At 41.8% G+C, this 21,524-nt stretch overlaps 1 protein-coding gene across 6 annotated transcripts in view; it reads left to right on the forward strand.

The window, feature by feature from the left end:
* The window catches only part of IQSEC2 (IQ motif and Sec7 domain ArfGEF 2), a 367,046-nt gene that overhangs the window by 33,945 nt on the left and 311,577 nt on the right, over positions 1 to 21,524 (forward strand). For 3 of the 6 annotated variants that reach the window (XM_089692958.1, XM_089692961.1, XM_089692965.1), the window contains exon 2: positions 20,113 to 20,163. The exons of the other annotated variants lie outside the window; for them this stretch is intronic. In XM_089692958.1, coding sequence (XP_089549084.1) covers positions 20,113 to 20,163 — 51 coding nt within the window. The remainder of the gene's footprint in view (positions 1 to 20,112; positions 20,164 to 21,524) is intronic. 6 annotated transcript variants of the gene reach the window in all.

Raw genomic sequence — 21,524 nt, forward strand, 5'->3', positions numbered from 1 at the left:
ATGTCCAAAATTAGAGTCCAAAGTGTCCATAAAATTAAATCTTCCAAATGTGTGAAAATATTCAATTCGCCACTCCAGATCCAGGATACCTCATAAATATGAAACTAAATATAGTGCGTTATCCTTTAAATTAGTTAGTGGTGTGTGATTCCATGTAAAACACTCGTGAAAAAAGAAACAAAAAAACAGCACTCTCTGAATCTCAAATTAAACGTGAATATCAGCACTGCAAAAGATATGAATATATAACAATAAATGCAAGTGAACAATCCGTGACTCCCCTACTTGTGAGATAATATTCACAGCAAGCTGCACAACCTGTGATAATGTGCTAAAATCAATGGTGCCACACCATAGTGGGATTCAACGCAATTACCCTCTCTCAGCTTAAAGCAGCATACACAAGCACTCCAGGGTATTTACAACTTCCACCCTGCGGATATGCCCAATTCAATCTCCCCCGCTCCTCATAAGGGCAGAGAAGACAATCAGTGGACTGTGAAGGGTAACAAAACAGCTTTAATCGATTCTTACATTATTACAAGGAAAAACCGTCCATCCTTTCCAGCGGTTTTCACAGCAGAATTCCAATATCAAAGATGGCCGAGCCGCTCCTTCCGGTTTTGCGTCTGACGTCACGTCACTGACGCGTTTCGTCCCTTTCGACTTCTTCCCTCGAGTCAAGTTCAACCATTTAAAAAAAAAAAAAAAAGTTATCCTATACCCACAGATCCAGAGGAAGGAAAAAAACCCCAGCAAAGCATGATCCAGTTTGCTTCTGCAGGGAAAAAAATTCCTTCCTGATCCCCTGAAAGGCAATCGGATATTCCCTGAATCAACTTTACCTATAAATGTTAGTATCCAGTTATATTCTGTGTATCTAGGAAAGAATCCAGGACTTTTTTAAAGCAAATCACTGAGCTGGCCAGAACCAACTCTTGAGGGAGTCTATTCCACATTTTCACAGCTCTCGCTGTGAAGAAACCTTTCTGTGTTTGGAGATTAAATTTCTTTTCCTCCAGATGTAAAGAGTGCCCCCTTGTCCTCTGTGATGACCTCAGGGTGAATAGCCCTACTCCATGGCTCTACCCACTATCCTAAAATGAGGAGTAAGCAGTTTTTTGGGTTTGTGATAAAAAAGAAAGGTAGCAGCATGTCGTACTTCTGAGGGTTTGTTTTTTTTTTTCTTTTCCGTTTCTTTTAGTCCACCTCACCATATCCTGTCATATTATACTCGAACATTTTAGAAAATCCTGGCATCTGTAGGTTGACCTAGATGGGAAAGTTTTGATAATATTGTTACCATTGGCTCATATAACAATATTAGCAATTTTTTTTTTTTTATAGAAGCTAAAATAATATTAAAAAGTAAGGCAGAGATTTCAATTGTATGTAGTAAATTCCCTAGCTAAAGGTAGAAGCAACATACTGTATATAAAATAGGACTCTTGTGTGAATTACAGAGTATTAAATGCTTTGTTGTACCGTCATACAGCTTTTGTTATATAATTTTCTTTACAGAGGGAAAGCATTTTGATTGCTTAGGATTATTTAGACATATGTCTAAAACGCTATAATAGTGAATTGGTGGAAGAAGAAAAAATATAAAAGGGAAAATAAAAAAGAAGTGAAATATAAGAAAGAAGAATAATACCGGCCATAGACTGTTCGAAAATCGGCCAATTTTTCGGCCAAACGAAAAATCGGTCCCATATTTGCACTGTTAGTGGGTTAATTGGTCGGCCGGTTTTCGGGTTTTTTTTAATTTTAGATTATTGGGCATGTTGGAAAATTTGCGGAAAACGGAACTATTTTCACGGCAATGATGGCCAAATCGGCCAATCGTTTTAACGATAAAAATTCTGTGCATGAGCCGTGACCTGCAAGGTCGGCCGATTTTTTTAATCGTTGGTGGTAACGTCGGCTTAACGAACGACCGATTTTTCGTTTATCGTTTGAAAAATTGGCCGATGTTCGACCCGTCTATGGCCTACATAAGTAAGAGATAGGAGAGCAGGGAATTAGAGTGTCAGGACGGAAACTGTTGATGGGCAGTAGGTCAGCCCTACCATCAGTATTTCTGGAAATTTTGCAAATGTTGATGAATGGATGAATTATTCAATAAACTATCCATTCAGCTTTCAAGTTTGGCAAATGAGACCAGTTTTGTTTTCCAAAGCTTCAAAGGTTTGTTTTGCAGCAAGAAACACAAAGCAGGCCAATTTGTGTCATTGCTTATTAAAGGACTCAATGTTTTGTATGTTACAAGGCTGTTTGTGGAACCTGGAGAATCATTGGGTTAATAAGTGATCCAAAGGGGTTGAAGACCTTGACCGAAGACTCATGGGTATAGGTACGTGCCCTATATCTCCTGTGGGGATTGTGTATATGGTTTTTCATTTATTTTCTTTTGGTTGAACAAGATAGATTTTTATTTACCTATGAAAACCCTCATATACCTAAAGGCTTCTTATGTGCAACACATAATAAGATTAGATATTGATTTATTGTTAATTTATATGCAGATTGACTGGATGTTGAGTTTATAGAAATGGTGTGCTATATGTTAAGACCTTGCTCCTCAAGCATCTTTAATGGGGAAAAAGATATTTATCCCATTTGGCAACATAAGGATATGATGTGTAAGGAAGTGTAGAATATAAAGTGGAATAGAAAGCACAAATCAGCTTTGACAAATTCAAATTATAGAGGCAGATGTGCTTGAAGCCAGGTTTTAAGAGCCATCTTTTACAAGTAAATTTAACCAGTGATTTATTCGTATATTGCAAAAAATGTAATATTTTTGAATGTGTAAAGTTGCCTGGGGTTCAGAAAATTGTACCCAGTGGTATAATTTTTTATCGTCCACAAAAAAGTCCTTATGTTTTCTAGGCCTGGGAGGGGAAGATAGGAGTAAAGATGAAGGGTAGCAGTGGGATGACTTTTATATGGTTGAATACCTAATACTTTCCCAAGCCTTCAAATTTTGTTGAAAAAGTTGTCTTAGTGTAGGCAGGCATAAAAAGCCCAGGAACCAAAGACTCCCATTTATAGAAATAGGATCACAATTTGGGGATTGACGGGTAAATCCAAGGTGCAGGATTATTTGCCCCATGAAATTTTACAGTGGATATGATTTGCACAGCCTGATGATACATTTATAAATTGGGGACTCCCTGTTCTCTCCAAGGTCTGTCCTTATTGCTCTGCAAGTAATGCTGGTTTTCATTTTTTGCCAACTAGAGGCCATATTTTTTTGTACTGGCATGAATATAAAATCTACGGAGGCATAGCTACTGGCAAATTCCTAAATTAGTATAAGGTTTTAGGTAGCAGAGGCATCTTGATTTCGAAACTACACCTGAACTGTAAGATTTTATGGTACTCCGTAAAAAGGTGGTAGTTGGTTAGAATAAAAGAGAGCAGTATGAAGAAGAATTTATATATTCCATACATCAGGTACTAGATGTATGAATCTGCTAGCTAGAAAGGGAAATGCTGGGAAAGCAACACATTTAGCCTAGGTTCAAACTGAAGTGGTGCAAGTGCCTTCAGTTTTCAAGTCCAATTCAAGGAGCACCTGTGATGCAATTCAGCTGTAGTTCAGCTTGGATAGCAATGCGTTCTTTTCATACGATTTTCATACAGTTTTGGTTTTGTATTAATTCCCTAGGGGTGTGTCTGTCTGTTTGTCTCTTTCTCTCCCTCTCAAAAGCCAGCTCAATAACACACAGGAGACTTTGCAAAAATGCACTGGGATCACATTCGATTTGAACAGATAAACATTTTACATGCGCTTTACATTCAACTCTATGGACCTCAAAATCGGATCGCACCACTCCAAACATGCACATAGCCCTTTTTCAAAAAGGTTTGCATTGCATGTGGACTGCATAGATGTGAACGACCTCCATAGGAATTCATTTTATTTTCCATTTCTTGCAAATCAGTGCAGTCTAAAATGCATTCAAAACTACATCTGTGTGAACCAAGGGCTTATGAGCACATGAGTTCTCCCATTTAAAGTGGTTGTAGAGGGTGAAGGTGTTTTTTACCTTCATGTATTCTATGCATGAAGGTAAAAAGCCTTCAGTGTGCAGTTCCCCCCCGTAGTACCCCTAATACTTACCTTATTCCGATCCAGAGACGCTTGAGAGACGAAGCTCTCCCAGGTCTCTCACTCGCCATTGGCTCCTGCTGCTGCTAATCACAGCCAGTGAGGAGGGAGCAGGGAGCGAGGCTGAGTTACGCTCTGTGTGTCCCATTGACACACAGATGTGGCTGGGGAGCGAGCATGTACAAGTGCTCTGGGGGTACTCTTCAGGGAGGAGGCTCCAGAAGCGCCGATGTGGGAACAGAGAAGAGGAGGATCGAGTTTGCTCAACCACTGCAAAACTAGTGCACAGAGCAGGTAAGTATAACATGTATTTTTTTTTGTAAATAGAACCTTTATAACCACTTTAACCTTCAATATTCCATCTCAAGACAAGCCTTGAAGACAAAAGTATAATATAGGCAACTATATTAGGATTTGGTAACCAAAGAACCATTTGGTCATTGTAGTGCAAGGTGTGTGTGTGTGTGTGTGTGTGTGTGTGTGTGTGTGTGTGTGTGTGTGTGTGTTACACTGCTCAAACACTTTTTATTAAGAGTCAAACTCCTGGGATTTTGATCTGGTCAGTTAAGTAGCAGAGGGGGTTGTTAATCAGTTTCAGTTGCTTTGGTGTTAATGAAATTTACAACAGGTGCACTAGATGGGCAACAATGAGATCACCCCCAAAACAGTAATGGTTTTACAGGTTGAGGCCAATGATATTTTTTCCCTACTCATCTTTTCTGACTGTTCTTCACTAGTTTTGCTTTTGCCTAGGGTCAGTGTCACTACTGGTAGCATGAGGCGATACCTGGACCCTACAGAGGTTGCACAGGCAGTCCAACTCCTCCAGGATGGCACATCAATACATGCCATTGCCAGGTTTGCTGTGTCTCCCAGCACAGTATCAAGAGCATGGAGGAGATTCCAGGAGACGAGCATAACCTCTAGGATAGCTGGACAGGGCCGTAGAAGGTCCTTAACCCATCAACAGGACCAGTATTTGCTCCTTTGTGCAAGAAGGAACAGGGCAAGCACTACAAAATTACCTCCAGCAGACCCCTGGCATGAATGTCTCTGACCAAACAATCAAAAACAGACTTTGACAGGGTGGCCTGAGGGCCCGATGTCCTCTAGTGGGCCCTGTGCTCACTGCCCGCCACCATAGAGCTTGATTGGTATTTGCCATTGAACATCAGAATTGGCAGATCCGCCACTGCCACCCTGTTCTTTTCACAGATGAGAGCAGGTTCACCCTGAGCACATGTGACAGATGTGAAAGGGTTTAGAGAAGCCATGGAGTACGTTATGCTGCCTGTAACATCGTTCAGCATGACTGTTTTGGTGGTGGGTCAGTGATGGTCTGGGGTGGCATATCCATGAAGGGTCGCACAGACCTCTACAGGCTAGACAATGGCACCCTGACTGCCATTAGGTAGATGAAATCCTTGGACCCATCGTCAGACCCTACGCTGGTGCAGTGGGCCCTGGGTTCCTCCTGGTGAACAACAATGCCCGGCCTCATGTGGACTAGCCTGCTGCATCATATTTTTCCCTTCGATTTTTAGGGTGTCTTTGAATTCAGTCCTCTGTAGGTTGATAATTTTCATTTCCATCAAACAATGGGGCATCCTTGCATTCCTAACACATTACCCAGTCCATATCAGTATAATTATCCAGCATGATATTTTTCCCCATTGAGATCTGATGTGTTTTCAAAGTGTTCCTTTCGTTTTTTTGAGCAGTGTGTGTATGTGTGTGTATATGTATGTATGTATGTATATATATATATATATAATATCATTTTTGTGTGAAAGTGGAGCTTTCCTATAGCAGCCACTGCTAGAAGGTTGTCTGCTTGCCATCTTCTTTTAATAACCTAGCCCAGCCTTTTCCACCCAGGGTTATGTGGAACCTTAGATTTCTTCCTGAGGTTGCTAGGGGTTCCTTGAACAATGAGTAGCGGCTAATACAGCCAAAGCTTGTTTGGCTGTATTTCTCCTGTAGATGACAGGAGTGCAGTTCATTCTGCACTCCTGTGACCTGTTTTCAGCCGATAGTGGGCTAAAGTTCGTTGTCGGCTAATGACACTCAGTCGATCTAGGCTGGGGAAAGATCCCGACTCTAAAGTTGGTCCACCCAGATGTCTTGACCAGCACCTAGCTCATCCTCTCCGTGATCCGCAGGGAGACTGAGCCAGCTGCTCCCTTCCCCTCCACATCCCTATGCTCCAGTGAGCGCTGGGGGGGGGGGGGGGGCAAAACAGAAAGCGGTGACTGAGAGTCACCACTCTCTGCTCAGAGCCGCAGGGAGAACTGAGCGATCAGCAGTGTCTGATCACTCAGTTCTCACCTTTAGCGCCGGAGGGGGACAGATGCAGCATCAGATCTATGATGCATCCAGCTAGGTTAGAATGATTTAAGAAAAATAGACAATCCATACTTCTATTTATAAAAGCCCCACAGCAATGATAACTGATCATTTAATCTAGAAGAGAGTTTTTGAATCTGATTCTCTTCTCTCTAGGCAGATGGCACTCCTCCACACTCCGGCTGTGGACTGTCCCTCAGTATCATTAGGTCCAAATGTAGGGCTGTGGACTCTGCCTTGGTCTTGATGTTGTCAAGATCCTAGGCTGCTGGAGCATGGGGGAGAAGACTCTTCGGGGACCAACCTAGCAGCGCATAGGATCTAGTAACTGGATTTTCTTGTCCATGTCCCCTTGACCTAAATGAGCAATTAACTCTTGCAGTACAGGTGCAACCCTACTGTAAGGCTTAATTTTTACGTTTCTCAGAGTTGGGCTTTAAAACTTTCCACTGTATCACTAGTTTTACTTATAATCATTTTTAGCAGGGGATCTCCAAGACCTGAAAATTATTTTAAAGGATCCTACAGGGCAAAAAGGTTAAAAGATTGATCTAGCTGGTGACAAAAAGACCATATTCCTGGGACCAAGCTTCTTCACCATAGTTAAAGATTGGAATATACAGTTTTAGTCTTTCATATTCCTATGCAGTTTGAAAAATTGACCCATCTGTGCATGCTTCAGTAATCAGACTGGTGAATCAAAGCCTGAGCCCCTCCCCAGCCATTGTACACTTGGACCCCCCTCTGTCTGTCCCTCTCTCCTTTCATTTCTGCACGCCCCCACACGCTTCCTCTTGCTTGATGTCCCGTCAGCCATAACCTATCACTAAATTCACTTGCCATCCCACGCAGACTTCCTTCAGTCCCGAAGAAGCACTCTGCTAGTGAGACATTCACAATCGGAGCTGACAGAGCCAGCCGTCGAAAAGCTATCCAGGTGTCGCTTTTGACTGTCATGGCAACTAGCTCTGCGGGGATGTAATTAGCAACCAGTTAGATACTGAGAGAAATTGAAAATAAAAAAGGAAAAAGTCTACCTCTGCAAAGGGTTAAAAATATTGAAATCAAGCAGATTGTGGCTCAGGTCTTAAACTTTATTTTGTGGGCTCCCTTATTCCTGCTTGGGGCCTAAATATGGGAGCTGAAAATGTCCCACGCGCCTGTTAATTCCATATGTCGACACCCCCGTGTTAGAGGGTATGCCGCCCCCTCATCAGTCTCCGAGCTGGCCTGCGTTTGTGGAGAATCAGGCATACTGCGTATTAGTGTGGTGTTTCTTCGTTGCTTGGCAATGCTTATTTCTAAATAGTGAACGAACTTCCTTACATGGGAATTGGATTGCTGTCTGTGCTATTTTTATTTATTTTTATTCTGGGTGTTAGAGAAAACCCATTGCTTAGTCTAAAAAAAAAAAAAATTGAAATCCTGACCACTAGCTGAGGTTGGTGACAACATGCCTTTTGTCTAAATTATCCTGCCTGGTCTGGCCCTTTGCACAGCTCCAGCTGGTAACTATTGATTGCTATTAGCTTATCCACAGTATGTACTTGGCACATGCTCAGATTTGCAGGGAACCCGCCCCCAAGGGTCACTAGGGTCTTTAGAATGAAAGCACAAAGCTGCTTTATTGGGTCTTGAAATGAAAGCCTGACTTTGACATTCACCTTTTTCTTGTATGTGTTTTGGATATTCAGTATATAGTTATCCTCCACAATATCATTTGATTGAAATTTGTACACACCATGGTACTGGAATTCAGTGATTTCCTGCATAGTAGCACCGGGAGAGGGAGGGGTTTCACTAGGAAACCTTAGTCATTTCTTTCAGCTGTAGGGTGATCTGTTTGACTACATGGCCAGCCCTATGCAGCTGAAGGTGACAGCAGTGCAGTAAATTCAATGCAGTGTTGTCATCCGACTGGAGGAAGTCTTGGGGGCTAGCAGGATCACCAAGTTTTTTTTTTGTTTGTTTTTTTTTTTATTAGAAAATAAATAATTGAAATCATTAAAATAAAGGTTTACTTATTTTTATGCCCTTTTTTAATTTGTGTATGTACACAAACAAACACACACACACTCTCTCTCTCTATAAAAAGTCTACACGCCCCTGTTAAAATGTCTGGTTTTTGTGATGTAAAAAAGTGAGATAATAAATCATTTCAGAACTTTTTCCACCTTTTTAATGTGACTTATAAACTGTACAACTCAATTGAAAAACAAACTAAAATCTTTTAGGGGAGGGGAGTCAACATAAAAAACTAAAATAATGTGGTTTCATCAGTGTGCACACCCTCTTATAACTGGATGTAGCTGTGTTCAGAATGAAGCAATCACATTCAAAATCATGTTAAATAGGAGTCAGTACACACCTGCCATCATTTAAAGTGGCTCTGATTAACCCCAAATAAAGTTCAGCTGTTCAAGTAGGTCTTTCCTGACATTTTCATAGTCGCATCCTACAGCAAAAGCCATAGTCCACAGAGATCTCATTGTTAAAAGGTATCAGTCAATTTCCAAGGCAGTAGGTATACCATGGAACACAGTGAAGGCAGTCATCGTCAAGTGGAGAAAATATGGTGCAACAATGACATTACCGAAAACTGGACGTCCCTCCAAAATTGATGAAAAGACAAGAAGAAAACTGATCTGGGAGGCTGCCAAGAGGCCTACAACAATATTAAAGGAGCGGCAGGAATATCTGGCAAGTACTGGCTGTGTGGTACATATAGAAACAATCTCCCATGTTCTTCATATGTCTGGACTATGGGGTAGAGTGGCAAGACGGAAGCCTTTTCTTACGAAGTAAAACATCCAAGCCCAGCTAAAGTTTGCAAAAGCACATCTGAAGTCTTCCAAAAGCATGTGGGAAAATGTGTCATGGTCTGATGAAACCAAGGTTGATCTTTTTGGCCAGAATTCCAAAAGATATGTTTGGCGCAAAAACACCACTGCACATCACCAAAAGAACACCATACCCACAGTGAAGCATGGTGGTGGCAGCATCATGCTTTTGGGCTGTTTTTCTTCAGCTGGAACAGAGGCTTTGGTCAAGGTACAGGGAACTATGAACAGTTCCAAATAGCAGTCAATATTGGCACAAAACCCTTAGGCATCTGCTAGAAAGCTGAACATGAGGAGCAACTTCATCTTTCAGCATGACAATGACCCAAAGCATACATCCAAATCAACAACGAAATGGCTTCAGGTTTTGGAATGGCCCAGCCAGAGCCCAGATCTGAATCCGATTGAAAATCTGTGGGGTGATCTGACAGATTTGGAGTGTTTTTGCAAGGAAAAGTGGGCAAATATTGGAGAGTCAAGATGTGGCATGCTGATACTCATACCCAAAAAGACTGAGTACTGTAATATTAATCAAAAGGTGCTTCAACAAAGTATTCGTTTAAGGGTGTGCACACTTATGCAACCGTATTATTTTAGTGTTTTTTTTTTTTGTGTTTTTTTTTTTTTTTTTTTTTTTTTTTTTACTTCCCTCCACCTAAAGGATTTAAGTTTTTTTTTTTTTTTTACATCACAGAAACCTGACAGCTTCAACTCTTCTGGAAAGGCTGACCACAGGGTTTAGGAGTGTGTCTATGGGAATGTTGGATGAGAAGTCCTGGCTCGCAGTCTCCGCTCTAATTCATCCCAAAGGTGTTCTGTCGGGTTAAGATCAGGACTCTGTGCAGGCCAGTCAAGTTCCTCCACCCCAAACTCACTCATCCCTGTCTTTATGGACCTTGCTTTGTGCACAGTCATTTTGGAACAGAAAGGGACCATCCCCAAACAGTTCCCACAAAGTTGGGAGCATGAAATTGTCCAAAATGTCTTAGTATGCTGACGCCTTAAGAGTTCCCTTCACTGGAACTAAGGACCAAGCCCAACCCCTGAAAAACAACCCCAAACCATAATCCCCCCTCCACCAAACTTTACATTTGACACAATGCAGTCAGGCAAGTACCGTTCTACTGGCAAGCACCAAACCCGGACACGTCCATCGAATTGCCAGACAGAGAAACGTGATTGGTCACTCCAGAGAACACTTCTCCACTCCTCTAGAGTGCAGTGGCGGCATGCTTTACATCGCTGCATCCGATGCTTTGCATTGTACTTGGCGATGTAAGGCTTGGATGCAGTTGGTTGGCCCTTGAAACCCATTTCATGAAGTCCTCTATGCACTGTTGTACTAATCTGAAGGCCACACCACGTTTGGAGGTCTTTAGCTATTGACTCTGAAGACAGTTGGCGACTTCTGTGTGCTCCAGCATGCGCTGACCCGGCTCTGTCATTTTACATGGCCTACCACTTTGTGGCTGAGTTGCTGTTGTTTCCAGTTGCCTCCACTTTGTTATAATACCACTAACAGTTGACTGTGGAATATTTAATAGCAAGGAAATTTCATGGATGGACCTATTACACATGTGGCAACCTATCACGGTACCACGCTTGAATTCACTGAGCTCCTGAGAGCGACCCATTATTTCACAAATGTTTGTAGAAGCAGTCTGAATGCTTAGGTACTTGATTTTATACTCCCTTGGCCGTGGAGGTGATTGTAACACCAATGATTTGGAGAGGTGTCCCAATACTTTTTTCAATATGTACAGTGGGGCAAAAAAGTATTTAGTCAGCCACCAATTGTGCAAGTTCTCCCACTTAAAAAGATGAGAGAGGCCTGTAATTGCCATCATAGGTAGACCTCAACTATGAGAGACAAAATGAGAAAAAAAATCCAGACAATCACATTGGCTGATTTGGAAAGAATTTATTTGCAAATTATGGTGGAAAATAAGTATTTGGTCAATATCAAAAGTTCATCTCAATACTTTGTTATTCAGTCAGGTCCATAAATATTGGGACATCGACACAATTCTAACATTTGTGGCTCTATACATCACCACAATGGATTTGAAATGAAGCGAACAAGATGTGCTTTAACTGCAGACCATCAGCTTTAATTTGAGGGTATTTACATCCAAATCAGGTGAACAGTGTAGGAATTACAACAGTTTGCATATGTGCCTCCCACTTGTTAAGGGACCAAAAGTAATGGGACAGAATAATAATCATAAATCAAACTTTCACTTTTTAATACTTGGTTGCAAATCCTTTGCAGTGAATTACAGCCTGAAGTCTGGAACACATAGACATCACCAGACGCTGGGTTTCATCCCTGGTGATGCTCCTCTACTGCAACTGTCTTCAGTTCCTGCTTGTTCTTGGGGCATTTTCCCTTTCAGTTTTGTCTTCAGCAAGTGAAATGCATGCTCAGTCGGATTCAGGTCAGGTGATTGACTTGGCCATTGCATAACATTCCACTTCTTTCCCTTCAACTCTGGTTGCTTTTGCAGTATGCTTTGGGTCATTGTCCATCTGCACTGTGAAGTGGCGTCCAATGAGTTCTGAAGCATTTGGCTGAATATGAGCAGATAATATTGCCCGAAACACTTCAGAATTCATCCTGCTGCTTTTGTCAGCAGTCACATCATCAATAAATACAAGAGAACCAGTTCCATTGGCAGCCATACATGCCCACGCCATGACACTACCACCACCATGCTTCACTTATGAGGTGGTATGCTTAGGATCATGAGCAGTTCCTTTCCTTCTCCATACTCTTCTCTTCCCATCACTCTGGTACAAGTTGATCTTGGTCTCATCTGTCGATAGGATGTTGTTCCAGAACTGTGAAGGCTTTTTTAGAGGTTTGGCAGACGCTAATCTGGCCTTCCTGTTTTTGAGGCTCACCAATGGTTTACATCTTGTGGTGAACCCTCTGTATTCACTCTGGTGAAGTCTTCTCTTGATTGTTGACTTTGACACACATACACCTACCTCCTGGAGAGTGTTCTTGATCTGGCCAACTGTTGTGAAGGGTGTTTTCTTCACCAGGGAAAGAATTCTTCAGTCATCAACCACAGTTGTTTTCCGTGGTCTTCCAGGTCTTTTGGTGTTGCTGAGCTCACCGGTGCGTTCCTTCTTTTTAAGAATGTTCCAAACAGTTGTTTTGGCCACGCCTAATGTTTTTGCTATCTCTCTGATGGGTTTGTTTTGTTTTTTCAGCCTAATGATGGCTTGCTTCACTGATAGTGACAGCTCTTTGGATCTCATCTTGAGAGTTGACAGCAACAGATTCCAAATGCAAATAGCACACTTGAAATGAACTCTGGACCTTTTATCTGCTCATTGTAATTGGGATAATGAGGGAATAACACACACCTGGCCATGGAACAGCTGAGAAGCCAATTGTCCCATTACTTTTGGTCCCTTAGCAAGTGGGAGGCACATATGCAAACTGTTGTAATTCCTACACCGTTCACCTGATTTGGATGTAATTACCCTCAAATTAAAGCTGACAGTCTGCAGTTAAAGCACATCTTGTTTGTTTCATTTCAAATCCATTGTGGTGGTGTATAGAGCCAAAAATGTTAGAATTGTGTCGATGTCCCAATATTTATGGACCTGACTGTATATCCTTTGTTGGCAACGACAGAGGTCAAACATTTCCTGTAAGTCTTCACAAGGTTGGCACACACTGTTGCTGGTATGTTGGCCCATTCCTCCATGCAGATCTCCTCTAGAGCAGTGATGTTTTGGGGCTGTCGCTGGGCAACACAGACTTTCAACTCCCTCCATAGGTTTTCTATGGGGTTGAGATCTGGAGACTGGCTAGGCCACTCCAGGACCTTGAAATGCTTCTTACGAAGCCACTCCTTCGTTGCTCGGGCGGTGTGTTTGGGATCATTGTCATGTTGGAAGACCCAGCCACGTTTCATCTTCAATGCCCTTGCTGATGGAAGGAGGTTTGCACTCAAAATCTCACGATACATGGCCCCATTCATTCTGTCCTGTACATGGATCAGTCGTCCTGGTCCCTTTGCGGAGAAACAGCCCCAAAGCATGATGTTGCCACCCCCATGCTTCACAGTAGGTATGGTGTTCTTTGGATGCAACTCAGCATTCTCCTCCAAACACGAAGAGTTGTGTTTCTACCAAACAGTTCTATTTTGGTTTCATCTGACCATATGACATTCTCCCAATCCTCTTCTGGATCATCCAAATGCTCTCTAGCAAACTTCAGACGGGCCTGGACATGTACTGGCTTAAGCAGGGGGACACGTCTGGCACTGCAGGATCTGAGTCCCTGGCGGCGTAGTGTGTTACTGATGGTAGCCTTTGTTACGTTGGTCCCAGCTCTCTGCAGGTCATTCACTAGGTCCCCCCCCGTGTGGTCCTGGGATTTTTGCTCACCGTTCTTGTGATCATTTTGACTCCACGGGGTGAGATCTTGCGTGGAACCCCAGATCGAGGGAGATTATCAGTGGTCTTGTATGTCTTCCATTTTCTATTTATTGCTCCCACAGTTGATTTGTTCACACCACGCTGCTTGCCTATTGCAGATTCAGTCTTCCCAGCCTGGTGCAGGTCTACAATTTTGTTTCTGGTGTCCTTCGACAGCTCTTTGGTCTTCACCATAGTGGAGTTTGGAGTGTGACTGTTTGAGGTTGTGGACAGGTGTCTTTTATACTGATAACAAGTTCAAACAGGTGCCATTGATACAGGTAATGAGTGCAGGACAGAGGAGCCTCTTAAAGAAGAAGGTACAGGTCTGTGAGAGCCAGAAATCTTGCTTGTTTGTAGGTGACCAAATACTTATTTTCCACCATAATTTGCAAATAAATTCTTTCCAAATCAGCCAATGTGATTGTCTGGATTTGTTTTCTCATTTTGTCTGTCATAGTTGAGGTCTACCTATGATGCCAATTACAGGCCTCTCTCATCTTTTTAAGTGGAAGAACTTGCACAATTGGTGGCTGACTAATGTGTGTGTGTGTGTGTGTGTGTATATGTGTATGTGTATATATATATATATGTGTGTGTATGTATGTGTATATGTGTGTGTGTGTGTGTGTGTGTGTATATATATATATATATTTATATATATATATATATATATATATACTCACCAGCCTTTTTATTAGGTACACCTTGGTAGTACCGGGTTGGACTCCCTCTTGCCTTCAGCCTTAATTCTTCCTGGCATAGTTTCAACAAGGTGTTGGAAACATTCCTCAGAGATTTTGGTCCATATTGACATGAGTTACTGTTGCTTTTGTATCATCTTGAAGCAGTCTGTCCATTCTCCTCTGAAACCCTAGAGATGGTTGTGCTTGAAAATCCCAGTAGTTGAGAAGTTTTTGAAATACTTCAACCTGCCCATCTGGCACCAACAACCATGCCAGTCCAAAGTCACTTAATCCTCTTTCTTCCCCATTTTGATGCTCGGTTTGATGCACCATGTCTAGATGCCTAAATGCATCGAGTTGCTGCCATTTGATTTGCTGATTTGTAATTTGTATTACCAAGCAATTGAACAGATGTACCCAATAAAGTGGCTGTTGAGTGTGTGTGTGTGTAATCTACATATTGTGAACACTGTTTACTCATGTAATGATGATTAAAAGTTTATTTTAATATATATATCTATCTTTATTTACACATTTATTTGTGAATACTGTTTATTAATGGATTAATGTTTGGCAATAGGTTTATTCTGGGCGTTGTTATTTAGGTTGTAACTTATTTTATTATCTTTATAGATCATTCACACAGCTGCTTTAGCTTTTTTTTCTTGGATGTTTCGCAGATTTAGGGCCAGTGCAGAATTGGTGTACTGTTTAGTTATACTTTAATCAGTCCTGATATCACTTATAATTTTGACTACTTTTCTTTCAAAAAAAGTTATATTGAAAGTGTTTGGTTGGATGCAGATAAATTTTTACTTTATGTTGCACAGAACAACTATTTAAAGTGATATTAAAGGCCGATTTAAAAAAGAATTAAGAAAATAACTTGTCATATTTACCTGCTCTGTGCAGTGGTTTTGCACAGAGAAGCCCCAATCCTCCCCTTATTGGGTCTCCCGCTTGCACTCCAGGCACCTGCCGAGTGCCCCCAGTGCAAGCAGCACTGTGTGTCCATTCACACATGGAGCGCAGCTCAGCCCCGCCCTGCCCCCGCTCTCTCCTCATTGACTTACTGTCTGTGATTGACAGTTGCTTCTGCTGCTATCCCAGCCAATGAGCAGGAAGAGTCCCTAGAGATACGATGCTCTTGTGCACATTGCTGGATCGAGATGGGGCCCAGCTAAGTATTAAGGGGGGCTGCTGCACACAGATTTTTTTACCTTCATGCATAGAATATATGAAAGTAAAAAACCTTCAGCCTTTACAGTCACATTTAGTCATGTGTTTGAAAGGGATTGGATCCTAAAGGTGATCATACATGGATCGAAATTCAGCCAGTCCCTCAGGGACTGATTAAATTTCTATCCATGTATGGGTGTGGTTGTACAGAAGATCTACCTCTGTACAGCCACCCTGTCAGATTTTTGCTGCTGATCAGCACTGCTTGCTGTAACCTGCAATGCTGATCAGTGTATTCTGACAGAAGGAAAGTCTCCATGCTGTCAGAATACAATAGCTCAGTTTGAGAGGATTCCCCCATCTACACCGAATTGAGAACCAGCTGGCTGAAAAAAAAAAATCATCCATGGGCTACTTAAGGCCTGAGTGTTTTTGTAGCTCGAATCTCCAAAATGCTCAACATCCAAAATCCTTTCGTTTTCAGTTGTGTCTTGTACACATGGGAGTGTGGTGTCGCCTATAGCTCAAAACGTACATGAGCTTCTTTTGACCTTCAAGCTTCAAGTGTTTTTAGTCCCAATAGATTTCAATGAGCGCAACTGAGATACATGTGGAAACATACATATCGTGCCAGCAAAAATGCCAGTACAAATATATATTTATATATCTATCTTCGCTTCAGTCTCAATGCATCCTGGCTGCTGATCGCTAGATAAATTGATATGTATATAACTAGCTATAGAAAGATAACTGATTTTCAGGAAGCTGTGGGAAGTCGCCAGCACCCTGGCCATGGGCAAACCTGATAATAGCAAGCTGAGCTTTGTATTTTGAACGGCTGGCACTTTGTGATCTCACATTGGGTGACAAATCTACCCGGCCACACTTGTGCTACAGAATTTCCTGTTGTAATCACAAGGCCAGTGTTGCACTCTTTTTCAGGCTTTGACATTAATAGGCTTGCTGTGCTCCACTAATTTGCTCTATCCTACTACTCTCCATCACAATCCTGATAACACAACATGTTCACGGCTGACATTTCCCAGCCACAGTACAGCTCTGTCTGCATTGGCACAATTAACTGTAATAGCCCAGCTGTAATAAGAATTTATTTAAAGCCCTTTGCTCTCTATGAAGTTCTTTATCTCTCTACAGTAGTGATAAATGTTCTCTGCAATTTTAACATGTAGACATTCAATAGCTTTGTACGCTGTGGATTTTTTTATTTTGCTCGGCTAGATTTATCTGAACGTTAATTCCCAAATCCGGCAGGATCAACTAGAGCTTTTTTGAAGTTAAGGCTAAACATACCAATAGATTAGGACTTGAAATACGAGACTTTCAGACCTTCAAACCAGCTGTATTTCTCAGGCCAAGAGTTGCAGGTGTTGTGTACAGCTGGCTGTACAAATCAATGGCAGGATGCAACTGTACGCTAGTAAACACAGATCCGAACATATATATGTAAAGATGTATGCCACAAACATAGCCAGTTTACACAGTATGACCCTCTGCTCCCCTGTGCATGAACCCTCACTAACCTGAGATCATTAAAAATATAAGCTTGCACTGACCTCCGTAGCTGCAGCCACTATAAAGGAATTCATCCTTAAAAGTTTCAGTTTTTCTTTCACTCTTCCTTGGTAACTTAGCTCACTTCTACCAGTGCTTACTTGGCAGCCTGCCAGCCTCCAGATAAAAAGTAGGTACAAGGGAAACAGAGAGATGAGATCACAGTTGAACCACTTCACTGTTTCTATTGTGAAATTTGAGGGTGAATTCTACAGTGGATGTAACTACATAGGTCAGTGAGGGCTTTAGGCCAGGTTCATGCTGTAGCATTGTGTTAAGGAGCCGTTAAGTTAGGCCTCTTTCACACATCCTGAATGGCCCATGGTGCAGGAGGTATGGTGAGGATTCCTGCATCTGAGATCCCAGGTGATTTAGTCATCTGGGATGGCCATTTATCTCGCACAACTCATGACAGGTTGAAAGTAGCCGGGGCTGTCCATGGCTATAAGCATATATTTGCACATCTAGAGTTTTTTGCGGTTAAGGAAAGATTTCCCACTCCTGACGCAAACGTATTGCGTCCAGGAGCAAACGCCTGTCCCTAGTCACAGGTGTTAGATGTGTGAATATGTTCTTAAAGCTGCTGACAACCCTGACTCTTTCCAGCCTGTCAATGAGTTGCAGGGGCTGAGCAGCCGTCACTGATCAGAAGACCTGGAATCCTGGCCGCAGGTATCCACTATGTACTTTGTGTACCATGGAAGTAGCAAATAGGATTTGGCGACCGCAGTACCGTTTTGTAGCAGATGTACTGTTCCTTCTACTGATTCATTATCCAACAGCTGTGTAGCAAGTAGCTTGCAATGCCATATATATCATAGTAGAGACTGTCATCCTTAAAGTTCCCTGGTGCCTTTCACATGCCCTTTCTTTCATGTTCTAGTCTATACGTCTATCCCTTGCTTCTGTATGTGCGGCGCCAGTAACAGAGTAATTATAGTAAATGATGCAACGCAATTTCCTTCATCGCAAGTCACAGCACCAATACTGACGTGCCAGTGTGTCACATGGGGGCAGAGCGAAGGTCTTCAGGGCTGTGATAAGCTCTGAGTGACAACAACTGAGCTTCTTCCCCTTGTTTTCTGCAATGATAAAGTTAACCAGCTTCAGAGAAGTCTCACTGGCTATATGTTGTATTCATCCCAGGGGACGAAATGCATGTACCAGTTTGTCCCTTTTTGATATGCTGTAGATGAAGTGCTGCATGGTCAACCTTAAGCTCCAGCCTCCCCCCACCGCTATCTGACCACGCTGCTCTGATGGAGACAACTGATGAGAGTTGACAAACTTTACTTGCCTTGGCACCAGACTCTTCCCAGAGACCAGCACTGTCACAGCACAGATGTAGGAGGGGGGGGGGGGGGGGGGGTTACAGCAAAAAGGGAGGAAGAAAGCGATCCCAGTCTGAGCTTCACACAAGGAATGTGAGAGGAACACATGCAGATGATTGTCAGCAGCAATGGATTAGCCCACAAATCTGGCTTCTGACAGGGGAGGAGCTGCTAGCCTGCAATGGAAGAGAAAAAAAAAACACAATTTGCTACTAGGTCATTTAGCATTTCAGAATTCTGTTATTTCAATGTGAATCTATGGGCCAGAATTTATTATTTATTTGTTCTAATTTACAGCATACCTGTTGCTTTACCCTGCATGGTATAGTTTTATATCTTTTTTTTTTTTTTTTCCTTTTATTTTACATACATACATTTAAAGGAGATAATTGTAAATTGTATGTGCATATGATGATGTAAAGGTGTCAATATATGTTTTACAAGCCTTCTCTTTTTTTATAATTTGTAATTATATATGTTCACGGGGTCACACACATTTCCTTATTACATAGGAAGATTCAGCTTGCTGTTCTGTAGTGATACACTGTGATTGTGACTGGTGTTTCCAGTAGTTAGACAGTCATTTTAGTAGCGAATTTGTTCTGCTTAGTCTACAAACCTCTACATTTATTACAATGAAAGTGATAATTAGAATATGTGGTCACTGAAAATGCATTATGGTTCAACCTTAAAGCTGGACTCTAGGCCATTCTAAAAGTCTACTAAAGCTATATTCTAGGCTATTCTAAAAGACTACAGTTTAATCCCGTCACATATTCATTGAAAAAGAATCGTAAACCATTTTTTATTGCAGTTTGTTAGTGTTACTAAACCCAGGACCCTGCATTCACTCTATCTGGTCTCCCACAGTACACACAACACAGAACATTTAGTAAATATAAACTTCTAAATACCTTTTCTCATCAGCAGTTTTGTGATTTCTATCAGTGTCCAGCAGAGCACTGGTTCCTGTTGGAGTCTGCAGAACCCCTTACTCTGTCTGGACAATGCTGATTGGCCCTGTGCTGATCCCATGCACTCTCCCAAGAAAAAATTAACCTCTCTAGCAATGCACACCAAACTGAGCATGTGCAGCTTCTCCCCGAGCCTCTGTTCTATCAGAAGATATTTAGGAGATACTGGAAGGAGGGGAGGATCAGAGAAGTCCAGCATCAAACATCCTTTTCACAGGATGTTAAGGATTAACCCCTTAGGTTCCACAGTGAGTATAACAAGCATGCTTTACTGCATATACTGATTTTACTGTTGTGGGTTTAGTAACACTTTATGTGCAGAAAATTCACTTTAGATTAGTTTCCTGTAATTCTCTGCACAAAGGTTGGTAGGTGGAAGGGTAGCAGTGGGAGACAGTCAAATTACACTGCATTCCACTGTGTTGTCAGTTCAACACTGGAAGCTTAAGGACAGGAGGATAAAGCAGACTGAGCAGGGTGATGATTTCATTATTATACTGATGTTCCTTCATTGTCCAGTTGGCAGGCTGGGGGTGTGTCAGTGACCAAGCTGTATTGCTTATCTGCAGTTAATAAAAAAAGAAAAAAAAAAAAAAAAGTGGTCACTGACCTGGCTATGCTCTCTGGCAGGAGTGCCTGGATCACAAGACATCCTGAACAGAGTTACCAATCTTTTGGCAGGTAAGACAGTTCATGTTGTCTGTGTTTCAGCTGTGTATTTAGGTGTCTGCCTTCAGCTTTCAATTGACAATATCATGGGGTGGATATGTTTTTAAAATAACAGAAGCACCTGTATCCTGACAATAACTCGTGTAATCATATCTGATGTGCACTAAACCTTTGAGCCCGAGGCACTTAATATGCAAGTGCTGACTTACAGCTCCACTGTCACAGCTCGGTATCTGTTGATCAGAACAGTACAGCGGAATCTGCCAGTTGCATATTGAGTTCCTGGTGTCACAGGTTTGCATTTAGGACTCAAGCTGTTATTGTGGACAGGTTCAAGTAAACCTTTCCTAAGTGAAATAATGGAGCTGCTATTGCTGACTTTCTTGAAAATGCTAGTTGTCTGGATGGTAAACTGACCTATGCTATGCCCTAGCCTATGCTGTGGCCAATGCTTCCTATGATATGGCCAGTGAGCTGCTGACCTAGCAAACACATCAGTTTGGAGAAAAACCCTTAACTGCATTTTTTTATCTACTTAAAATACTTTATAGTACTGAATCAGAGGATCAGCTTGGCAGGCAACTAGCATTTTCAGGAGTGGTTAGTAAAGGTAAACTCCATTTTTCCGATCAAAGGTTTCCTTTACAACTGCCAGTTTGTTGGGACTTGAAGTTCTTTAAAGTGGAAGTCAAGACACCAGAACAATGACATATATTGGTAAAGAAACTCCTAGTACGTAATAGTAATTGACTCACTAACCTATTAAAATTTAAATTGCACAAGTACCATAAGCGTCTCTTCACAGATGCACAAGCATGTGTTTATCAGCACAAACCAGCACATATACGTTGTAAAATCGGTGTATTCATTAGGAGCAATTCACACCAGTGCATTGTCCTGTGCTGCTCATAAATGCAAGGGTCAAAACAGTCAGTTGAAGTTTCCTTTACAAATAAAGCATGGACGTTTAAAGAAATGAAATCTAAATATTGCTGCGCATTTTAAAAGGCAATGCAGCATATGAGTGCATGTCAACCCTCATTTACTTAGCGCACACTTTGCAGTGTGAATGAAGCCTAAAAGTTTCTAATATCGAGTCACATGATTGTACTGTCTAACTTCCTATATCAGAAGATGTGACTTAGGAAGAGGGATTGTTGCAGAGGCTCCAGTTGGTCAAATGTGATATAGTCATACATAGATAGGAGATGTGTTCTGTAAAGCAGTCAGCAGGCATGATGCAGGGAGGTTTCCACTTTTGGTTCATATTTTCAGTACAGATTCCCAGTGACACTGGTAGAGGTAGAATTGGACATATTTTCAGTACAGATCCCAGTGACACTGGTAGAGGTAGAATTGGACATATTTTCAGT

Source organism: Staurois parvus, unplaced genomic scaffold (genome assembly GCF_062004578.1).
Source record: "Staurois parvus isolate SC_StPar_1 unplaced genomic scaffold, SC_StPar_1.0 ptg000608l, whole genome shotgun sequence".
Taxonomy (NCBI): domain Eukaryota; kingdom Metazoa; phylum Chordata; class Amphibia; order Anura; family Ranidae; genus Staurois; species Staurois parvus.